Source organism: Metopolophium dirhodum, chromosome 1 (genome assembly GCF_019925205.1).
Source record: "Metopolophium dirhodum isolate CAU chromosome 1, ASM1992520v1, whole genome shotgun sequence".
Taxonomy (NCBI): Eukaryota; Metazoa; Arthropoda; class Insecta; order Hemiptera; family Aphididae; genus Metopolophium; species Metopolophium dirhodum.
In genome coordinates this window covers 97,758,567-97,783,471 of record NC_083560.1, presented here as the reverse complement: position 1 = coordinate 97,783,471, position 24,905 = coordinate 97,758,567, and the positions used below count along the sequence as shown (strand labels likewise).

At 29.9% G+C, this 24,905-nt stretch overlaps 2 protein-coding genes across 4 annotated transcripts in view; one reads left to right on the top strand and one right to left on the bottom strand.

Annotated features, from left to right (window-relative positions):
- Nucleotides 1-254: 254 nt before the first annotated feature.
- LOC132947774 (zinc finger MYM-type protein 1-like) lies at nt 255-1,874 on the top strand. The gene has a single exon (XM_061018013.1). It carries the CDS (start codon nt 255-257, stop codon nt 1,872-1,874), a length of 1,620 nt encoding a protein of 539 aa, XP_060873996.1.
- A 754-nt stretch (nt 1,875-2,628) lies between these two features.
- LOC132933011 (teneurin-a) overlaps nt 2,629-24,905 on the bottom strand; it is a 43,840-nt gene continuing 21,563 nt past the window's right edge. For 2 of the 3 annotated variants that reach the window (XM_060999347.1, XM_060999349.1), the window contains 25 exons: nt 22,869-22,988; nt 22,632-22,810; nt 22,422-22,555; nt 19,890-20,132; nt 19,601-19,766; nt 19,140-19,392; nt 18,830-19,068; nt 17,786-17,943; nt 17,344-17,726; nt 15,263-15,404; nt 14,941-15,198; nt 14,714-14,872; nt 14,186-14,426; nt 13,840-14,099; nt 13,603-13,778; nt 13,412-13,544; nt 13,012-13,284; nt 12,620-12,928; nt 12,244-12,560; nt 11,380-11,521; nt 11,188-11,319; nt 10,863-11,120; nt 10,144-10,321; nt 8,021-8,661; nt 2,629-4,251 (listed from right to left, as the gene is read on the bottom strand). In XM_060999347.1, coding sequence (XP_060855330.1) covers nt 3,943-4,251; nt 8,021-8,661; nt 10,144-10,321; nt 10,863-11,120; nt 11,188-11,319; nt 11,380-11,521; nt 12,244-12,560; nt 12,620-12,928; nt 13,012-13,284; nt 13,412-13,544; nt 13,603-13,778; nt 13,840-14,099; nt 14,186-14,426; nt 14,714-14,872; nt 14,941-15,198; nt 15,263-15,404; nt 17,344-17,726; nt 17,786-17,943; nt 18,830-19,068; nt 19,140-19,392; nt 19,601-19,766; nt 19,890-20,132; nt 22,422-22,555; nt 22,632-22,810; nt 22,869-22,988 — 5,803 coding nt within the window. In that variant the 3' untranslated portion in view covers nt 2,629-3,942. The remainder of the gene's footprint in view (nt 4,252-8,020; nt 8,662-10,143; nt 10,322-10,862; nt 11,121-11,187; nt 11,320-11,379; nt 11,522-12,243; nt 12,561-12,619; nt 12,929-13,011; nt 13,285-13,411; nt 13,545-13,602; nt 13,779-13,839; nt 14,100-14,185; nt 14,427-14,713; nt 14,873-14,940; nt 15,199-15,262; nt 15,405-17,343; nt 17,727-17,785; nt 17,944-18,829; nt 19,069-19,139; nt 19,393-19,600; nt 19,767-19,889; nt 20,133-22,421; nt 22,556-22,631; nt 22,811-22,868; nt 22,989-24,905) is intronic. The other variant, XM_060999348.1, reaches the window with a different exon arrangement.

Sequence of the window (24,905 nt, the reverse complement as noted above, 5' to 3'; positions counted from 1 at the left end):
AAATTTGTTGACTGAAGATCAAACAAATCTTCCATTTTATCTGATTAGAGCAATGAACCATGTTTTTGCTAAAACTATTGTCAAAACACCATGCATTGCTCTCATGTCATCTTCGAAAAATTGAAGATTCAAAAAACCGCAATCGTCTGACATTTTTATCGAACGTAAGTCAAAATACAATGATTTGTATACTTGGTGAGCTGATTCGTGCAAACATTTTAAAAAGTGTTAAAAGTGCTCAAGTTTTTTCTATTATGATAGATACAACCACCGATATATCCAACTTGGAGCAATTTTCATTAGTATTGCGTTTTGTTAATGATCAAGGGATGGTAGAAGAGAGGTTGGTTGCTTTGAAAATAGCAACTGACTCAACTGGCAAAGGAATGTTTAACTTATTTTGTGATATTTGTGAAACATATGGCTTGGACTGGAAAAATCAATTATGTGCTCAATCGTACGATGGTGCTGCTGTTATGCAGGGACCATACTCAGGACTTAGAACGTTAGTTCAAGAGCACAATCCTCGAGCAGTATATATATGGTGCTTTGCTCATACTCTGAATTTAACAATTGTTGACACGTGTGATTCTTGTACAGAAACTCGAAACTTTTTTGGTTATATTCAATCATTAAAAGAGTTTATGGCAGCACGTAAAAGAACAGCATTATTCATGGAACACCAAAAAACATTATACCCACATGAGCGTGCTCGTCGAATGAAAAACTTTTCTACCACTCGATGGACATCACATCATAGGGTTATAGAAGTGGTTTTTGAAAAGTACAAAGCCATTTTGAATACATTAGAAGACCTCTCAAATATAACCGACCGATCAACAGGCTCATTAGCAACCACTTTACTAAAAAATATTACATCTTTCTCATTTGTATCGATAATGTTTTTAACAAAAACAATTTTTGACATTACAACCCCATTATCTAAATATCTCCAATCTCCAGCGATTGATTTTATGCAAGCCTTAGTTATGGTTGATTATGTAAAACAGCAACTAACAGAGTTACGAACGACTGAAGGAGCACATGAAGTATTACAAAATGCTAAACAATTTGCAATCGATAATGAACTTGACGAAACACAACTTCCTGAAATTAGACTTAGAAAACGAAAAAGAATGTTTGATGAAATCTCTGAAGATGAAATAATTTCAAATCCAGTAGATAATTTCAAATCTAAAGTATATTTTCTGGTCATTGATAAAATAATAATGTCAATAACAACACGATTTGAAAAATCAAAAGATATTCTTAAAGACTTGACTTTTTTAACACATGATAGATTAATGAGTGTCAATCAAGGAAAACCATGTCCTGATGATATGTTTAATTCTTTGAAAATATGGATTCCTCAGATTGACCAAGATGCACTTCGCATTGAGTATACTGTATTTTCTAAAAGTTTTTTAGAATTTCAATCTCAAATTAACCCAGAAAAAGTTCACGATTACACTGATATTAATTTTTCTGACGATAATGAACATGAAAATGAATCTGATGAAATTCATGAAAATGAAGCTCAAGACACCAACATAAACCGTTCTAAGAAAACAACACCACTCCAATTGCTTCAACTACTTAATTCATTTGACTTAATTACAGCTTTCCCGAATTTATACCTTGTATACAAACATTTGTGTACCATTCCAACAACTTCCGTTTCTTGTGAACGGTCATTTTCCAAGCTCAAACTTATTAAAACTAGACTCCGGTCAACAATGGCACAAAGTAGATTAGAAAGTCTTATTTTGATATCATGTGAAAAAGATTTGACAAATTCTATTAACATTGATGAAGCGATAAATAAGTTAGCATTAACAAGTGATGTAATGAAGAAGTCATTACTTTTTAAATAATTAAATATTATTTGTTAAACATTTTATGTATGCATAAATATTATTTATTATATTTACATATTAAATTTTAAACGTTACTGTTATAAAATATATTTTTATACTGTTCATGAGTATAAAAAGGTTTTTTTTATATACAATATAAAATCACCCTTGGCATTCGAATTTAAGTGTAAATATTAATTTTAGGTGGGTGGGTGGATTGGTATTCTGTATTTGGCCCCTGGTCAAAAAGTAGTTCACCACGCCACTGGTCTCCTATATGTATATAGGTTATCTATTTTCATTGTTCTCGACCATTAGTCACTACACATTTTATAATTTCATATTACACACAACTGATTTGGTATAACACACAATGTAGCGTATTACACACAACAATTGACCCTGTTTTATTGTTAAATAAAATTAGTTACCTATCTAAAATCCACTTTCTATGTAAAAAATATCGTGCCATAGTGCTGCAATGGTGTGCTAGACACTCACACGAATGTTCATTTACTTCTCACACACTTCTCTATATGACTTCACGTGTTAAACCAATTGTATATCTCCTTAATAACAGAGCTTTCAACCCCCTTAAATGTCCATTGTTTCATGTTGTTAAAATAGTGTGTGCAACGCTAGACTAAATACAGTTTCAGTTTTGTAGCGTAGCTTTAAACCATCAAATATATTTTAAATACAATTACCTATACTTATTTTATTTAGTTAATCGTTGTTTCATGTCACCTTGTATCTGTTTTTCATAAATCTCAAATAAATTAATACAATTGTGTATGTAAATAAAATACATGTAAATGCAGGAAATTTATTTGTTAAATATTTATATTGATAATAAGTATTTTTACAATTTTATAAATATCTGGACACATCAAGTAAGTTAATATTAAATCATCGATAGTGATAATTTTGGTAATTAATACTGATATTCGGCACCTATAATGCACTGGCCGTAATTTAGGTTATATTATATACTGTACATAAAATTCAACACATGGGACATTTAAAAAAAAAAAATGTCACCAAGGCTTGAAAATATAAGGGTTGATCATACAAAATCGAATATTATTTAAATATAAAAATAAATTGATTAAATGACGTTTTTGGCAAAATTAAGTACAAACGAATGTACTTTGTAATAAAAGAACATTGGATTAATTACCAAACAATAGGTTTCTACCGTGAGCAAGTAGAAATAAATTACTCAATTCATATAAAATACATAATATACCATAAGGACGTTACGAACTCGAGGTTTATAGAATAAACAATACACATAGATACACCAGAATAATCTTAACACTTTAAATAAATAGCAAAATACAGTATTTTAAAAATGTTTTTTTTTTTCAAAATCACGATAGGAAGAATCAACGAAAACATCAAATAAAGTAAATACATTAAATAGTAAACAAAGGCCGTTCTTAGGATCATAAATAATCTAAAATTAGTCGATAACATAAACATAGTATTTTTATCATAAATTCTTATAGATGCCTAAGTGGTATTAAAATGAAAAAAAAATCTTTTTTAATATATTTCTGGGACGAGTATTCAGACCCAAGTGATCCTTACCTAAATATGGCCTTCAGTATATACAGGTGTTTACACATAACATTAATAAGGGAAATAATAAAATAATAACAATACTTTAACCTAAAAAGAATAGAAATCATACAAACAATAATAATCAACCACATATAACATTAAAATTAGACAAATTCTGCAGGTCGAGTCATTGACTGGATAAGATGTGAGTAATCTGATTTTGACGACTCGTGTTTGTCTTGAGATATTTTGTAATTATAATAACGCATAGGTTTCCTACGTATAGTAACCTAGTTTCCAACAATATCCCAGCTTCATTTGGATTGTTCGACAGTGTTATCGTGCCGAACGACCCACGCCACTGTCGTGTTTGTCATTGATTAAAATCAAGGACCACACTAACAGTATTGGTAAATTCAATGATTGTTTTTTTATCTTAAAGAACATATTAATATACATATGAGAATTCATTTTACAGAGTCCGGCAATATCTGCGAAAGCGCCGTCGACGTCACGGACATTAATTTGTCTTAACGAATCTAATGTTGTACGGATCGTCGCACAGCTCCGGATACCTCTCGGTGTCTCGGATGTACTCGCCGTCAAAACCATTAGCGTAGCCCAATTTTAATATCTCATCGATCTCGGCGACTGACCAGTCCTTATTTGTGGGTAAACCCAATCTTAACAGATCCCGTTCCCTGTGCCAAGCCTTTCGCATTACAGACGTTTTGGCGTGATGCAATAGTCGCTGTTTTTCGTGTTCCAAGGTTGTACCATACCGCAAATTTATTACCGTATCCGCACAATGTATCCGCACGTCCACCATCTGAAAACGGAAAACAAATAAAATGGCTATACTGCTATAGATAGGTACCATAAAAACTTCAGAAAATTGTGACGCTTAATGGGTAACTCTCTAAGTTATTTTATTATCAAAAGTTTAATAAACAAAGGTAATTGTGTACCTATGTTAATATCATATACAAACTGATGTGTTCGTCTCATCATTACTACACACAATATAAAATATTATTGTATGTGGTGGTTTACATAGGTAAATGTGGTTTATGATGGTCAACTAGATCTGATGGATTGTTATAATACTAATGTTGAATGTCACAAATATAATATAACGATTTGAAATACACTGGGGTTGAGTGATTGGCTTTCACCAGGTGTCACCCTGAAATAATAACGATGAACCCCGATTGAGCAATGAGCATGGTCCCTATTTTGGAACAACCCGATTGAGCACGGTCCATATTTTTTAACAAGAGGTAACAAAATAATTTTAAATCAAATAATCATACTAATATTTATTGTATTCTTAATTATTATAGATTAACAGCGATTCTATTCTTAGAATAGCCAATAAAAAAGAAAACTATGAACTAGGAAATTGGATAAAGATATTTTGTGGGTTAGCTTTTCTTCCATTTCATGAAATCTCCGATGTATTCATCGAACTCATGAGTGTCTGTCCAAATGATAGAGTCTGCTCAGAATTTAGCGATATATTTTTAATAATTCTATAGATGCTAATCTACATTTCCTCCCTAATATGTGAGCTAAAGAACCTATGTTTCATCCAAGGTAGATCATCCAAAATCTAATTATTAAATATAAAAAAAAAATGTTAATTTAATTTCTATAAAATTCATTTTTCAGAACAACAAACGTGGTTGAAAGTTTTCACAGAACTTACAATTCACAATTGTATAAGTCTCACCCACGCATAAGCTTGGTAATTATGGTTTTACAAGAAATTCAAGCTGAAACCATGATGAAAAATCTTTCCATTGAAACTGACTGTCATAAAAATATGAGTTTTATTGAAATGCAAAAATGAATGCAACAATTATGGCTTAAGATGAATATTTAAGAAATAAACATTCTGAAGATTTACTAAAATATTTATAAAAAGTAGCAAATAAGTATTTAAGGATATCACTTTAAAAAAATTATATTAAAAATTACATCTATAAATTAACTTTTAGATTAATCTGTATTGGACATAAATTATATATATTTGTAAAATAATTTAATTTTATACTTTTATACACTGATAAATACTTTGATGATTATTATAAAATAATTCCTGTAAATATTTCAATTTTTTTTTTAAGTACCTAATTATTTTGCTGTGTGGAACAGCAACGTTTGTACGTATTTCTATGATCAATCATGTTATATTTTTGATTCCTATTGTTTAATTATATCTGTGCTCAATCGGGTTCCACCCAATAATAAAGTACTATTTCACCGAACGTCGTCGTTTACTTATTATTTAACATTTAAGCTGTAAACAAAATCCATTCAATTGTCAATTACAATTTTACGATTAGATGAAATGATGTATTCATACAAAATATTTTAACTAAGTTATTATTTTTTTTTTAATTTAAGCTATGTCTACATGGGACTTTTACTGATATTACTAATGACTCACCATAATATATAACAATTAAACGACGTCTCTAGATATTTTGAACGTTTAACTATGTACACATTTTGAATGATTTAGATATTTATGTAGGTACCTACGTTTGGCGATTACACACTAATGTAAATTTGACAGGTTGACGATAGATTTAGGTAAATAGCTGAGTAGCTAACGGAGTATTAAACTGTATAAAACCAATACTTCAAATCACCACTACTTTCCATTTTTTTTTAAATTACATAAACAAAATGCTCTAATCGTGAGCTATATGGGAATGAGAAACTTAAGAGTAGATTAGAATAATAATTATTATTATAATAATAATAATAATATAATAAATATAATTATTACAATAATAATAAAAATATAATAAATATAATTATTACAATAATAATAATAATATAATAAATATAATTATTACAATAATAATAATAATATAATAAATATAATTATTACAATAATAATAATAATAATATAATAAATATAATTATTATTATTATGAGTAAGTATTGACGTGAAGTTTGCGCATATTGAGAAAACAAAAATAAAACTTATCCCCTGAAAATGGCATGAAAATTCCAGGTAAGTACCTACAAACATTTCTCTAAATTACTTGGCAACAACATCGTATCTATTTGTGTGTATGCTCTCGCAAAATTTGAAATATTTTCAATGATCACGGCCCATTAATATCAAGTTGCGTAGCAGCACAGCTATTCAAATTGTCGGTCCATTCATAATTCGTTTACGTTCGTTATACGGTGTTTACTTAAATCAACTAATGCCAAATCGTTGGCCCGTTTCGTTGTAACTATTTTCATTACCTACATTTTCCATATTTTATATTTATTACTAGGTATATTATTATATCCCAATAAAAACACTTCGTCGAACTCTTTGTAAAAAATTGCGATGTAAAAAAAAACTGGTCATCTTCAGCATTATAAAGATGTGATATTATTAATAATTGCTAAGTACACTAAATTTTAAAAAATGTATTCTATCTCAATCATTTATTTACTTTGCGAGAATTAGCAAGTAGAGTTACCCTAAGTAGAGTGAACTTTTAGCCGAGCATTCGCCAGTTAAAAAGTTTAACTACTTTTAACTAAGTTACATAACAAGTTACATAACAAGTTATTTTTTTTAAAGTTCTAATAGATTTCTAAACACCGAATAAAAATTTGTCCCATGATATCCCATGAATCCTTAAAGAATTAACCGAAATAATAATTTATTTCTTTTAATATATTATTGTCTATCATTAGAGGGCTTTTGTGACTTTTTCGATTGTCATATGTGTAATATTTTTACTAATAATTATACTTTTTAATATTTTTGTGAATTTTTAGATAATTTATTGTGCTAAAGGCATGGATTTAAATATTCAGTTTTAAAACAAAGTTAACTGATTATTAACAAAGTTAAGACGATGCCACACTCGAATGTGTTGTATGTGTCTTACAAACTTACAACATGTAAATTTAACGTTCACAATAGTATAATATTTTAATTTGCAATTTTTAAAATTATAGTAATATAAACTATTATACAAATTAAAGGTAAGATTATTATCTAAGACATCTCTAGGCTTTTCATTATATTTTAATTTCAAAGCAAGTTATGAGTATTTTAAAATTGTAAATTGTTTGTACAAATTAAAATACTCATAAATTGCCTTGCAATTAAAATACAATAAAAAGCCTATGAGATGCCCTAGATATTACCATGGATCAATACACTGTGGTTTTAAAATAACATAGTAAAATTAATTATTGTTAACGTAAAATGTATTATCTTGTACGTTTGTAAGACGGAAACAACATATTATACGGGTCATCCTCTAATATGGCATCCTCTTAGGATACTTTTTTTTTTAATTTTATTAATTTCTAACTTTTACAAATTAAAAAGAAAGAAAAGTAACTTTAAATTTATTGATAATATCAGACAACTGGACTGGTCTTGGTTACACAATAATACATCTTTACTCTATAATCTAGATATATTATTATATAGGATTTCCCAGCAAGGCAGCATGGCAACATTGAATACAAATAACGCACGGAGTTGTGTTAAGTATGAAAATGGTACAGCCGTGTGCAATCGTTTTGTATCCATACTAAAAACACTATTAAATTAATGTCCTTACCTTTCCAGAATTGTTATCTGACTCTTTTTCGTGGAAAGTGGTATTCATCTGCGAACCAAACCTCTTCAATTGTGCCTTATCTTCGTTGGCATGCCAAATGTCTTTTTTAACGAAGTAATAAGCGTCTTGTTGGGCACCGTGCATCACTAAGCTGAATGGTAACAAGAACGTGTCGTTGAAAACTGAAGTGAACACATCCTTATAAATCGGATTTGCATTTGGAACGCTTTGAACAATCACTCGGCCGTCCGATGATCTCGATATGTGAATACCATTACCAAAAAGCGGTGCTAGAGATGCTCCTGGTTGGATGCCATGTGCTTTGGGACCTCTATCTGCATTATCTTCTAAATCGTTCATGTAGAACGTCATCCACATCGGGTCATAATATTTCGGTTTGTCTTTGAATGAATTGATGATCGGGTCAGCGTGGGTTTTTGATTCCGGAAGAGACGTGAGTTTTCGTTTGTTTAACAGTTTGGTCAAATGATTGAAATAAACGGACGTTATGTCTAATGGTATATTACCAAGACTTGCTGACATCGATGGTAATAATGATGGGAATGTAGATATGGACTGTGGCATCTGAGGCATGAGTAGCTGCAAGTCGTAGCCGACCAAAGACAACCAATATTTTTCATCTATAAAAAAAGTTTTAAAATATTTTTAGGATAATTTAAAAATATTTTTTATTCATTATTCTATTTATATGTATATACAGAACGAGCCCAAACGTAGTAACAGGTATCAAGATTTAACATAACTAATTAGACTAAAATTAAGCTAATGACTATAATCTAACTGGATATTGAGATAAAATTGTATCTCATAAAAGAGATGGCGTAAGATAGGTCGTGGTATGCGTCACGTATGAGCCGTATAATACGAGAGTTAGTCCAGAAATTATTCGGGAAGAAGTGATTTTGGATGGGTCAGATTTACGAGAGTAGAGGGGTGGGGGACTTTCGAGAAAATTTGAGATCGAAGACTAAGGGAATCGATTTTACATACAAGGATATTTGAAAGCAAAGAGAGATTGTACACATGTCTGTGGTCAGGAAGACTGAGGAGTTGCAGAAGGTTTTTGACTGGGGAATAGTCGTGTTGATATTGAGCGAGCAGTCGAAGGAAACGTATCTGAATCATTTCAATCACGGAGCTTGTATATGCAGTAGCGTAAGTTCCAGATGACGTACCCGTACTCAAGCGCAGTAGAGCAACTTGAGGGGCGGTGTTGACAGAAAATTGTGTGAGGTACGGAGAATTAAGCATAGGAGTTTGAAAGCTTGACAACATATATTTTCTATGTATTTGGTATGAGAGAGGGTAACGAGTGTAAACACGTAGGTGTTTCTCAGATGGTTTGATAAGTATGCTATTTATTTGGTAGGAAAAAATGAGTGGAAAATGATTAATACACCACAATTGGGGATGTTAATATTGAGAACACCTTATGTAATCAGTCAGTTAGGGTAATTGTTTAGGAGAAGATAGTCAGTGATAGAGGTTATGTGCGGATATAATTAAATGTAATAAATAAAGATCAAGAACTGGGAATTTTGGAGAACAGAATTGATTAACAGGGCAAACGGTAGAGGAGACAAAAATTTTCTTAGGGGACTCCAGATGTGGGAAACATATGGAAGAGGAGTAGCCATGGACACAGTGGGGCCTATTGGTAATGAATGAGCGTAATCAGGACAGTAAGTGATTTTCGATACATCTAAGGTCAATAGGTTTGATCAAGAGAGAGTTGCCAGCTCGATCGAGAGCTTTTTAGAAGTCTATATATTGAGTCAACTTGGCCATACCTATAGACCGAAAAAATCGTATATGTAATAAGTTAGGATAACGTGCATGTGGTAGTAGAGCGTCCCGGTCGGAAACCAAGTTAGTAAGACCTAGTAAATCTGGTAAAACTGGAAGAATCGTGTAGGACAACGTTGAAGGGCATAGAGTTTTTATTAAATGTTCTATTGAATTGATAGTAACCAAATTTGGAGATACATACAAATAATACGATATTATATAAAGTATATGGTTATATTCAAAGGAACGTAACAAATTTCAAACAATACATAGTAAATATTTATTATATGAAATAAATTTGTTCAACAACACACCTTTAAGATATTGTCGAGTAGGCATTACATTTATTGGATCATTGCCATTGAACCTGTATAAATGTAATTGTTGGGGTTCTGTTGCACGAGCTAGCATGCCTTCCCATTGAGGTGACATCCATTGTCCAACTAGAGGATCATAAACTTTTCCATTGGGCATATGAACCAATGATGTAACCTGTTTTTTGGATAAAAACAAAATACTATTGTATATCCGATATATTAATTTTTGAATGATGGATCATTATTTGTATTAAGTATAATTAATTAATACAAATTAAATTTAGGAAAGTATACAACATTTGGGTTCAACTTTAATTAAATACAGTAGGTATACCTACTGTCCTGTATTGATTTTAATCATGTTCGATTTTAACAACAACTAAATAAGTACATTAGTAAAAATTTAAAAAGCAGAAATAAATTAAGTATAAATAAAATAGTTTTCTCTAAGAATTTTTTTTTTCGTGATGTGATTTTTGGAAGTATCACTTTTAGTTCACAGTAGATTGGAAGTAAGATCAAATCTAGTTTTATTTTTGTATTGAATAAAAACTATTTAAAAAAATTGTGCCCCTTTAAGTGAATTGGTTTCCGATTTATTAAAAATGATGACCAAAAATTATAAACATTTAAATTAAAAACATTTAACAACTTGAATGAAACACTAATGTAACGCGAGACATTTTTTTAATAACGTTTCAGTTATCATGATTTACCTGATCTAAGAGTCCACCACAAAAATCAATTGGCAAATATAAATACGGATTCGAATCATAAACTATGTGCCCATATGGAGATCTCATAATTTCTCTAATGCCTTCTCCATATTGATTGAAAATCATGACAGGCGTTCCACAATGGTCAGTAGCTACATAATACTTATATCTATGCACTTGAGCATAAATTAAAAATCCTCTATCGTCATACGTCAGCGACATCAACTTTCCATCTCTCGGACTAAATATATTACTGACCTGTTTTACGGATAACACGTGATGGTAAATACATAATACAATAATTGCTGTAATACAATTTACTTACTTCGTTTGGATTATTATGATTAGTATAAAAGAACTGAGTAACATTTCCGAAATTATCTTTTCGCGTACTAAGTCTATTGAGATGATCGTAGAAGTATCGTACATCAAAACGGCCTCTTTTTATTGCCCTCACCTAATTTTTATGAAATAATTAGTATGTTTTTACTTATTTTTAACGTATTCTATATATTACCAGAAGTCCTTTAGAATTATATTGAAATTTTTCTTCTCTAGCATTTTGCACAACAAGTCCACGGTTATTATACCTATAAAGTCCTTCTCCGAATTTTTCTATTCGATCCATAACACTGTGTTCCATAGGAATCATATTACCCCTAAATATAAATTAAACAAATATTTAAATTGTTCGTGATAAGTATGCAGTGCCGTAACTAGGGGGCAAAAGTTTTAAGTATTGAATTATACTTTTTATTTAAAAAAAAAAACAAGCTTAAATTGACGACAAGAAATAAAAAAACAACGAGAGTGTGGAGCCCACCATTACACTTTGGGGAAGTAATTCTTCTTTCATAAGTATTGAGGCAAGTGCAATTATAAGTGAATTAGGGAGAGAGTGAGAAAAATCAATACAATAAAAATAAACGTGCACACCGCCGCCGTCGTGCATGAATTGCAAAACAAATGAATAAACAAACGTGTCGTTTCATTTTAAGTTACGGTTTTTTTTCCACTCACGTCTCAAGAAAGAAGTTTTACTTCAAAAATGTAATTTATAATATATAAATATATATATATATATATATTTATATATATTTATTGATATAATTTCACTGGAGGCGAAGCGAAGAAAATATTATGGGAGTTTTTGAATTCAATATTCTTAAATATGATAGCATGAACCAACTTACTATATTGTAAAAATCCAGTAGTACCCTAGCCCTAGCAAATATTATAGCCCTCCCCCACGAAAAAAATCCTGACTACGACACTGTATGTATGTGTGTACAATCACATATACCATTATACTTATATATAATATGTACATATTATATATAAATTAACACATAGGTAAATATATATTTGTTATAATATGCACCTGTACGTCATGGCAAGCATATTTCCATTTTGATCATATTTAAAGCTCCACGGCTCTTGTGCTTCCACCGACATTAGTTGTCCATCGGCATCAAAAGTGTAGTTCTTTACGATTGTATAAGTGTTAACACCTACGTTATGCGTGTAAGTACGTGACTGTTCAATCCGACTATCCAGATTGTACATAAACTCCATGCGGAAAACTTCCATCTGGTGTATCGTGACGGACATATGTGTCACTTGGAAATAGTCATTTGTTACTCGATTAAATATACCAGTTCCGTCGGTAAGTCTTGTTATGTTTCCATTTGTAGTTCGCTGTGAATAAATTACCTATTAGTTCAACGTTTCCATAGATTTTTGGGAAAATAACTTACCTCAAATTGACCCAAAAGCTGTTTGCTGCCAGTGATCGGGTTGTATTCAATGTGATTTTCTGGTAAGCTCTGTCCACCTATGCGACCTTCAATCAAAATCACTCTGAAATTACTATCGTACTCGTATGTGATTTTGGCGTTGCTAAGACCAGTCTTAGGCCCATAGTCAATTCTCTCTTCAATTAACAACCCATCGTTATACTGATAGTCCCATCGATATTCGAAATCCATTTCAATATTTAATACTTGACTTGGCAGCTGAGTGTCTGGATAGTATTTAACTTTTGTAATACCATCTCCGTGTACTACCTACATATTATAATATTATAATCATTAATCAAATACACTTTAAAATAATTATACGCATGATACTGTTCAGTACATAGATTTACCTGGGATAATTGACCGGAACTACGATATCTATATAGAACTCGGGCACCATCTCCAGGATACACGGTTTGGAGAAGCGCTCCAGTATAACTATAATGTTGTAAGTATGCTCTCGTTGATCCAGGAGGAGTATATGTGTAACGTATGAATCCCAATGACGTTTGAGATGAAAATGAATGTTTAGTTCCAGATGGTAATACAATATTTTTCAAGCCACCAGATTCGTCATATAAATACCCAAACTTTCGATGAGTAGAAAGTTCAATTTCAGATATCTGTGGGGAGTATCATTGGTAAATTTATTATTTGTAATCATAGTGACTATATGATTGTATTATAAGTCAATTTAAATTTGTAAGCAAACGAAATTAAATAACATGTATTAACTGTAACAGTACTTGCCTTATTCCAACTGTTATAAAGATATTTTACAGGACCTCTATGGCTAAGTAGCTTTTCTACACATAAACCATGATGCGTGTACTTGTATTGCTCATTTATTGCACCCCAACTCCAAGATTCCAGGCGATTGAATCTATGACCGCATTTTTATGATTACGCTCAATTTAAAAGAAATATTTTTTATTAATCACCTGTCATATGTTATATTAACACTGTGTTTGGAGTGACCAATTGTCCAGGATAAGGGCAGGCCGTTCATGCTGTATGCAATGCTTAGTAAGGAAGTCGATGGCTTATCACTACTATAAACAGTCTCAATTCTTGTGTACTGGTTATAATCAATTATGAGGACTGAACTATTATTAATCTAAACAAAAATTCGTATAAATAATTAACGGTATTCATATAGTTTAATATAAAATATTTACTGTCAATTTTCTTCTTATAACGAATTTGGTAGAGCCCGCATCTCCAACGACAGAATACGTCCACAAAACAATGTTTGACAAGGTACCTCTAGAAGAAACTTGTCGATTAAAAACTGGTAACATTTCCGCTTCCACCGGCAAAGACAGTTCTAATATAGGGTGTTTAGATTCCGCAAAACATTGCACTACTTCGCCAGATCTGGAGCGGAACATAAATGAACCGTTTTTGAAACTAATAGCCTCACTAATGGCAGAAGCGCCTAATAAAAATGAGAACACATTACCATGTATACTATTATTATACCTATTATGGCGTAATAAATATTTAAAATTTGTAGGTACTTACTATTTTTTACTATAAGCTTTTTGTAATCATTCCCTTCCATTTTAATGGTTATGTGATCTCTACGACCATCTAATGATATCATACTGATAGGATTATGCAACGGCGTTAGTACGTTAACTTCAAAACCATCATCTTCCATTGATATATGAGAAGAAAGTTCAAAAACTTCACCCGTTGGGAGCACAACATCAACTAAACGGCCCAATTTATCGTAATTATAAATGAATAGCGATCCACCCTGCTGAAAGAAAAATAATGTAACAGATAGGTACTTCAAGCATATAATATTATTAGATTACTAGCTATTATCGTTTTTAAAATGTATTTTTCAGTCAACGTTCAAAATATTTTTTTGATAATTAACCGTTTATTGATAAACAGTTAAAAAAAATAACTGTATACTATTTGTGTTTAATTTTTTTTATGTTAGATAACTGTAGATAGTATTAATATATTTAATTATGATTTATTTGGTTAACTGGTAATATGCACCAACAAGTTTAACATCTTAGTTATTACTGAACGTACTTCCGCGGTAGAATCAGAACGACTTGTAAGAAGTCCAGTGCTGCTATCGTAGTTAAATGTTATTTCAGATCGCCCTTTTTCTGAAAATTTGACGAGATTTCCAGCACCAGATATCACAAGTTCAGATTTATAATCCTGTGAATTTTCTATAGCGCTCACCTTTAAAAAAAAAATAGGGTGTTTGGTGAGGAAGTCGAAACAAATTTATTTTGATCAAATAAACTTACCACATTACTATAGTCTCTTAAAAATAGCATTTTGTTCCCTGAACTATCAGTCACGGTTGACAACTTTCCAAAACTAGTATTCTTAGAATACAAGAATGTATATCTTACTTGACCAGTCATTAAATCATGAGTAGCCGTATGTTGCCCGTATCTATTAAAAATATAAATTTCTCCAGTGGCTGGATATGGTATTTGAAACTCGCCATTCATAACATGCGATGGCAAGTAAGGTTTTAGAGCGAGAATATGAAGATTACCCTAAAATAATTTTATTCAAATTAAATTTAGAATTAATTTTAAAATAGGATTAATTGCAATATACCTGATCAGCAATGTTAAGCACACCATCTGGAGATGCTATAATAGCTGAAATCGTTGTAAATTTTGCAGTGATTGATAATAAATGTTCTCGGGACCCATTTCCGCATTGACAAGTAGTATTAAAGCTGTTACAATCGCATTGCCTAAGTAAACATAAATCGCAAATAGTTTTTTTTATTTTGTTTCCTTACAGAATTAAGTAAAACCTTTACAGTATGTCCCAGAAGTACCGTATCACCCTTAGTATCTCCGTGAAAAATCAATATATTTAAATGCAGTTTTTTTACTACAGTAATAAATATGGAAATTCTGATTGAATAGCATACAATTTTTTTCAAGAATTCAAAAATTATCAAAAAAATTTTTTAGGCAAATAAGTTCTTTAAATTTTCAGCTAGCCATTTTGTTGATCGTATTTTTTGAAACATTTCAAAAAAAAAAAATATTAAAATTTAATGAAAAAAGCTAATTATTATTTTGAATTTATAAAATATCAGCGTTCCAATTTCTGATTCCAATTTCCAATCAGAATTTCCATACTTATTACTGTAAAAAAATTGCATTTAAATAAATTGATTTTCCACGGAGAAACTAAGGGTGATACGGGACTTCTGGCACATAATGTATATAAAATTGAAATCAAAATAATTCCGCTATTTAACTATTTAGAGCATAATTTTCCTATTATAACCTACCAAATAAGATTCCGTTACAACGCTGTGGTAACCAAATTACTTTACTGGATACAAATGTATAGATGTGTGTTAAGTGGTTATTAAGTTAAAGTTAATTTTTTTCAAAACATTTTTATTGTAATAATTAGATATAGTATAAAAATTATTAAGATTATACCTAATAAAATATCTGTCTCATTGGGTTGGTGGTAGAAAGTAACGCACATAACACATTAATGTAATACCTATGATAAAATTAGAATCTCAAACAAAATAAAATCAAAACTTACATTATAATAAAATACGTAATATATATAAGTAATCATAAGTAATTCAATTTGTTTGAACTAAAGAAACAATTAATCATGGGAATTTTACGAGCACAGCGGGAAAAAATTAACTCCTAACAGTTACCTGGCAAAGTTAATGAGTAGTAAAGTCAAAAATAGTGGGGCCCCAATATATTACCCACGGGCCCAGGGTTCTCTCTCCATGACCCTATTTGTAGTGGTCTAACCGCGTCCTCATTTAGACCCACCCTCCCACCAAACCAACAAACCACATTGCTATAGGTATAAATATATTGCCTAAAATAATGCTACATAAATTATGCTCATAATTTACACAGGTAAATAATGTTTATTTGACGTATTTTAGATTCTGAGCGAAGTGAATGGTGTTTATTTTATTTTTATTTTTATCCTGTATATAAAATTTCTATCTTTTATCAAATTATTTATTTTTTATTTTATAATCTTTTAAATATTGTATCTATAAGTAAAACTTGTTAAAACTACTTCATTATTCTATTATCTATTTACATTATTGTCAAAATATTATTAGAAAATGTAATATTTTATTTCAGGGATTTAATTTTTAGAGAATTATACATAATATTAAACAAAATATTTGAAAATTATAATATAAATATAAAAGTAAGTTAAATTGTATTCAATATATTATAATATAATATATTTATATTATACCTATATTATATTTTAAACTTTGAATATAGATTGGTTTTGACACTAATTAGCGTTTAAAAAATATTTGTTCAATCATTTTCATGTGATCGTGAGTAATATTGTAGTTTGAGGATTTTTATTCCGATTACCACAGACAGTATATTATTATTGTGAAAAATGAAACTTGAGCAAATAAATATTTGGTTTTTTTTGTATGATTTTTAACTAGTGAATATGGTAATATTGGGGGTATGGGGGCATTACCACCACGCGTTACTTTTCTTTTACTATCAGGTGAAGACTACAGCCTAGCCCCCTTCCAACATTTTAACCCTAGTTGCGCCACTGCAGTAACAATTGATGGACATTTTTATTATTTAAATGTCTTCTTTAAAAACATAGTATTCTCTGTACTGGTCTATGTTGTTAGATTTTATATTTACTTTTGAGGATTTTGGGTTTGTTGATAGCCAGCAAAGTGGGATATGTATCCAGCAGAATTGACCACCTTGATAGTGTTGACCTTTCGAGAATCACTTTGGGCTATATATAAATCACCATATGGACTGAACGTTATGCCAAGGATGGTGCCCAAAGCCGTTTGAGTGGCCTTCAATGATTCTGTCATTACTTCTTGGTTTTCGTGCAATTTTGATTCTTTTCCACCCTTGTCTACTTCATTCCCCGAGTAACAGTGCAATGGTGATCCTGCCACTATTTTAACACGATGGTCTTTGGTCACTTTTAAAACTACTCTATCGTCAGTGATGTGCAAACTTTCGTCCAGGGGATTCAGGGCTAAATTAGTAGGCCATTGTAGTTGTACCTAGTAAAATAAGATATTAAAAAAGTAAACTTAACCAAAATCCTACAATTTTGACATACTTGTGAAGTCGGTACAGTGGTTTTACAAGGCATCGGCTGCCAAATATTATTATGCTTATGATGACCAATTAGTGTATGAATATTTCCATTACGACTAACCACTCTAATATTGGTGCCGTCAGCTAGGTACATCGTCCCATCAGAAGATATTGCAATGCCTAAAAAAAGTGATTTCAAGATTACAATCTTTAAAAAAATTACTTCAAACTTAATATAGTAAAGATACATTTTCAACTGTTTAAATGTGCAAACGAATACAGATTTAAAATAAATCACAATTCACAAAATATTAAATTAAACATTGAATATAGGAGTGATTATACTATGAGTGATTTTCTAGACTTCTAGAGGAATTAAAAATAATTCTGAATAGAGGAACGGAGGCCGTTGTTATTATTAGTTTGTTTAATTATAAAATAATACTATCACATTTTTTATTCAGTTTTGATACTAATTTTTGTTTTAAATTGTTGGTGCTTCATACGGTAGGTGTCGTTTATATTCAATGTGATTTTCAATTAACTACTTGTTTAAATTAAGATTTACCTATAGACTATATTAATATCAAAGATAAGTCATATTCAAACAAAGTTTTTATAAGAGTTGAATTAAATATGAATACCGATTATAATATTTTTAAAAAAAATAAACTTTTCAGATGATTTATTACACAATTAGCACTTAGCAGTCAATTGTTACCTACTTCAGTGTCATTGATACGTTTTAATTTTTATTGTAGTCTTTTGAACAATATAATTTTTGGAGATGAGTACCTATTTAAATGTATAACATAATTTATAATATTCTATTCCAAAAAAGTGGACAAAAACAAATCAATGACAATATTTTTAGTAATAATTGCTAACCATTGACATGGGTTAAGACTTAAATTTATTATAATATTTTTATAGATATACCTACTAAACAAATTAATTTGTATTCTTTATTCAGTGTAAAATACTACACATAAATACATTATAAATAATAATACTTACTGATTAGGTTAGATTATCTTAAGTAATTATAACTGATTAATTTACAAACCTTTAGGATTCGATAATTTTGCATTGATTGCTTTCCCGCCATCGCCACAACTACTTTGATCACCTGGTATACAACGTTCTCCTGAACCAACGTATACCTCGTAGTTTATTGTAGGATCAACTACTACCGAATTTGTAGTTAACACACGAAGTATTTGATGCTTTTCAGGATCAGAAACGTATAAATGTCCATCGGTAGGAGACAAGCATAAATAGTATTGATATGATACTTGAGTGGCACTGAAAAATATTGCAAATATTTTATAAAAGGTACCTAATATTTTAAGTACTTCCATTTTCTAAATAAGCACCTAAGTTGTAATACTGTAAAAACACTTCCATCTGGTGTCAACTTTCTAATAAGATTGAAGTCTCCGACATAAAGGCTTCCATCAGGACCACAGGCTAATGCTAAAGGTGATAACAGTCTTGTGTCCTTGGCAAGTCCATTACAATCCTTACAATTCAATGGCCTTTGCATACCTGTGCCAGTTACGACATGTAATGTGTGAGGATATTGATGTTTAAAGTACAATATAGAACCATCGCCTTTTTGTAAAATCCCTAAAAATATACATATCGATGTTATATCAATTTATTGATTTCAGGTTTCCCGAATTATATATTTAAACTGTATTCTAAAATATATTTTTATAAATAAGTCAAAATGTATATTTAAAATAAACATTCAATTGGTACTATTGTCTATTAATTTACAATTATACTATCCATAAGGTACTCTTATGTTTAACCTAATACAAATTTAGTTTACCTTCGTGAAAGTTATAATGGTGATGTACATCTAAACTCCATCCACCTATGTCTGATATATCTACATCAAAACCTTGTAAAACCGCCATTTGTACTTCCCACACAATTTGATTACAGCTCTTATACTCATAACCAATTGAAACTTTTGCATTTGCGATTCCATAGACCTATTATAAATGCGTTACACAATAATGTTGATTAAATATAAAACATCTCACAACAAATATAGGTAAATATACTGTAAATATTATATGAACAAATTAACATTTAACAATATAAAGCTAACTAACTTTTTGTTTGTAAACATTTCGCTTATCCCATGTAAACGTGTATTTCAAATTAGGATCTGCCTCGAGTTTATGATTATAAATTGATCCTTCAATTTCAACTGAGATGTGCACAACTTCTAGTTGTGGTGATATATCAGATTGAGTGAGATGAATAATTAAATACGAATAATACCCCGTTGCCCAGCTGCTTCTGTATATTAGATTCAAATTTGAACCGGGAATACCAATACTTTCTTGAAGTAACTAGAAATAAAAATTTCAATTTTACACTTTTAAGATTTTTATTCAACAACGTAGGTTTTAATTAAACATTTTCTACTGAAAATGTTTATATTTTCAGTAATACAATATTTATAGATAGTTTTAAATTATGAACTTATTATATTTGCATTTGACGTAGGTAGTAATTATAGATGCATATGTCAATATGACAAAAATTAAAATAAAATAATAAATACTTTAAGAGGACGCCACATCTGCGTGTAATGTCTCCGTTATACGAATATTCAAATGTATGTTCTGTAGTTCCAATGTTGTGCAATAAGGTTTTATAATAGAGTGAATTGACTTCATTGATCAAATGATCAAAATTAAAGGTAAGAACATAATTTGTATTTATTCGAAAGTTTTTTTAATAATAAGTTAATTTTTAAGAGAGTTATAAGAATTTTTAACATTGTCGTGTCCAAATGATCGACCCCCCCCCCCCCACCCCCTCAAGCCATGCCATATCAAATTATAACATGAATTAAACTTTGAATGAATATCGATTTATTATTATCATTATCATTAACATTATCTATAGTTTGTATGTAAAATATATCGTATAATATTTATTATTGACTGTTAACACCCTCCATACAAAAATCCTAGTTACGCCACTGTATTTTACATAGGCACCTACTCATATTTTGCTTAAAAATTTAAATACCGTAAAGAAGCCATGAGAAAGCACAATCATGTATTAACCTTTAATTGTGTGAAGTTTCTTAAAGTGCATACAAATACTGGAAAGAAACCAAGATCAAGAAAATACCAATGGATTTCCATCCCGATCTCCATAGAAGGAAGTGGACGAATATCACCCCCAGCGAATAACTTAGTGTGGCCAGTTTAGAGAAATATTAATAGATAATGAGTAGGTTGGTCCAAAAAAAACCTAAATTGACCTAACCTAACCTTGACGAATCTAAACATACAAATTGCAATTGTGGACAAGTACCACCTAATAAACTGCCCAAGCTGCCCAATTTCCTGAATAATGGATGACATCATTACAGTGATTAAAGACGAAATATAAGTTGTAAAATTCTGACAAGAAAGAATATTAGATATAACTGCCAATAATATTTACTACGTTACCAAACCTGACTGACTCTCAATTAATTGATTTATTAATCATTGTATACACGTATTTGTTGACTTGTTTTATTTATTACACCTACTTATATTCTTATAGTTTATTATTTATCTAGTCCTTTTTACAGTATAACCATAGGCGCCCCTTAGGGGAGAGGTGACAAGGAGGGTCACTTGCCCCGCCCTGGAAAATGTTGTGTAAAATAAAATAAAATCAATTCTATTTGAAGTTTGCCCCCTCCCCCTTAAATATGTATATGGGCGCCCAGTATGTATATCCTCTATAGTCCATAAATATAAAGGATTTTTCACATAAGAAAAAAAATTTAAAAACCTTTAAATTTGAAAATAGGTCAATTTTTTCTATCATAAAATGTTAATTCTTGTTATTCAAAATGAAATTGCTGAACACAAATTAGATTTGTCTAGACTGAGACAACACATGTATGTGGGCATACTAAAGTATACAATTATTGGTACTAAACAGTGTTTTATATTTTTAATTGTTATTTGTGCGCATTTTGTCTCATGCATATTTTTTTTTTATTATCATGGCCTAACAATTCAAGTTGTTTTATCAAGTGTTTCAGAAAATAATAATTTGGTCGTTGATATAGTAGTTATTTTTGAAGTTTTCATGCATACCAAGATAATTATAATAATTGGCTGGAATTCACTTATATTATTAGTAGACTATACTTAGGACATAAGCTCTTAATTTAGATATAATTAGTTTACATACTTGCATGAAGTATATTTTAGTTCCTTAGAACATTTGTTGTCAAATCATCCAGTATCTATCTACTCAATGATTTATTTTCAATATTTTAAAGAAAATATTGTTTGCCAATAACTGTTACATAAGACTATTTTAACTATACCTTAATAGTTAATACCTACTAGCTACTGTGATGTCGGTTCAGGGGGATCAATTTTATTTATTTCTAACTCCTGTCAAACAAATTTAAAAAAGTAGCTGATGGTGATAAACTTATAAAGTAAGACTGATAACAATATTTGTGATAATTTAAAGTGGTAAGTTTTAACCATGACCTATAATTGTGATGAAGTGTGAAATAGCATAGAAATAAATGTACAGTTATCTTAAGTGTATTAATAACTGTACACTTACCCTTTATAATATATAAAACTCATTACGGAGGACAATTTTACCTGTGTTTCCGCGAATATAACACTTTTTCCTGGCATGCCTCCGATTTTTTCTGGTAACCACGTAGATACAATTTGTGGATTTTCTTTGTGATCAATGCACGGTGTTACATTGTACGAGTTATGTTCGTATAGACCTACGCACATGGTAATTTATTTATGAGAACAGTTATTCAATATGGTGTTGGTAAAATAATTATCAATGAACGCTACCATTTGAGTCCAACGTGGATTCTTTATATGAATCCATTTCCTCGTTCAAGGTCATTATTATTGACGATAAGGATACGATCTGATTCCAGGGCACGTACAGTGTTTTGGTCTGGGGATTGAACGGGCTTCGCTGAAATTGAAGCGTCACTGCTTCACCGCCGTTGACCATTACGTCAAACCTAAGCACGCACATAATCAATACATTCCCAAGGATTAATATTCATTGATTTTATTTACCATCCACCAGCTCTAGTCAACGTGAATCCAAATCTCGAATCTCTATCCACTGAGACTCGAATGCCTATAATTCCCAACCCCTGTGGTGACAATACTTGGCCTCGCACTACTGATACTCGTCTAGAGAAAAAACACATTTACATGTTAATACAATTAGTACCTACTAAATAAACCAAGTCACCGTCGAACATATGTTATTTTCTTCTTAAAACATTAATCAAAAATAATAAAAACAGTAGGTAATATTAGTGTTTATAGTTTTAAAATGTCAAATTTAAACCATTTTTAATTACGTGTTGACAGTAAATAACCACTTTAACCGTATTTTTTTTAAAGTTGTAATCATTGTTTAAATTGTTTCTTAGATGAAAAATAAATTGAAACTATCGATTTTGTACATTATAATTTATAATATACATTTTTAAATATTTTATAGGAAGGTTATCTAATATATATTATGAACCCAAACACATAATATTTATTTTACGTAATTATTATTGGACTTATACAAAAGTTAGGTAACGAATATTACTCTATAATTTGTATCATACATAATTGAACAAACCTGCAAATAAAATACAATTTTGTACTCTATTAAGAATTGTTTTTTGGTTTTAGAACTTAACCCATAAAATAGTTCATTACCAATAGATAGTTTAATCTTAGAAGACTATTAAAAACTGACGAATACCGATACTACATGTAATTTAATTTTTTTGAATATCCAAGTGATTTAAATTTGAATCGTTCGATCTTATTAACTCATTACTATTCGATTGTATGACTCATATAATTTATTACTTGGTTGGTAGGTAATCATTTGAAAAAAACACTTCCAATCTGTTGATTTTTAAAATGTTTAATTTTTAACTACAAAATCATTTTTTAATTTTGAATACGCTAAATATTGCCAAAATTTGAACTTTAAGTGCTTATTAAAAAAGTTTGTGAGTATTTATTTTAAGTATTTTTTTTTATTCTTTCATATTAAAGAAAGTTGAAATTCAAAAATGATCAGCGATCGAATTAATGATTATTAATTATGGGGAAAATAGAAAACAATAGAAGGTACAGTTTCTTACTATAGAAATTAAAAATCTCGTAGCAAATCTTGAAGACAAAGAACTTATTTATACAACTTATTTTGAAAATAAATGTGATGGATTTTATTTAATTTTATTACTATTTAAAAAAATGGAACAATTCAAATCAACATGTAATTAATTCAAAATCAATGTTATGGATTACACTAAACCCGAAGCCATTAGTAACATGGGAAAATGTCTAAAAATCAGTTATATTTATATATAATGTAATGTCGAATAATGTTACTTTTGATGAAAAAATGTTTTTTGAACAACTCAACATTTTTCATTAACAAAATTATGAGTGGGCATTATCAAGAAATAGAAAATAAATGGAAATCTATTTTCAAAACATTTACCTAAAGTAAACATGCATTTTCTGAGCTATTAAATGTTGTTGAATTTATTTTTGTTTTTCCAAGGTTAAACGCAGCTGTGGAACGTTTATTTTCTAACTTAATTGGTTTCAAATGAATTTAAATAAAGTTTATGTTAAATCTCAAATATTATAAATTAGCATAATTGGGTAGTTATTAGTTAAATTTTAAACATTTTCTTATGAGCATTTAATTATTGTATTGTATCTAGTTTCCATTTTTTATAGTTAATTTATTAACAGTGACTTTTATTGAAATAAAATAAGACTGGTAAACAATTCATCAAAAAGTTGGTAGGTAACATGGATTAACAATTCAGCTATAAGTACAGTATATAATTATTAATTAATTATACATTTTATTAATTGACATTAATTATTTTGAACAAATTTGATTACTCATGATCAGTTAAGTAGAGTTGTTACATAGACACACATGAGTACATGACACATAAAACATACCTAATTAGGTAAGTATCTAACAATTTAAATATTCCAATAGAATAGACCAAAAAAAAAGTTCTTAAAGTTTAGGAATTGAAAAATCAGCCCAATCAAAGCTGATTCAACAGTCTA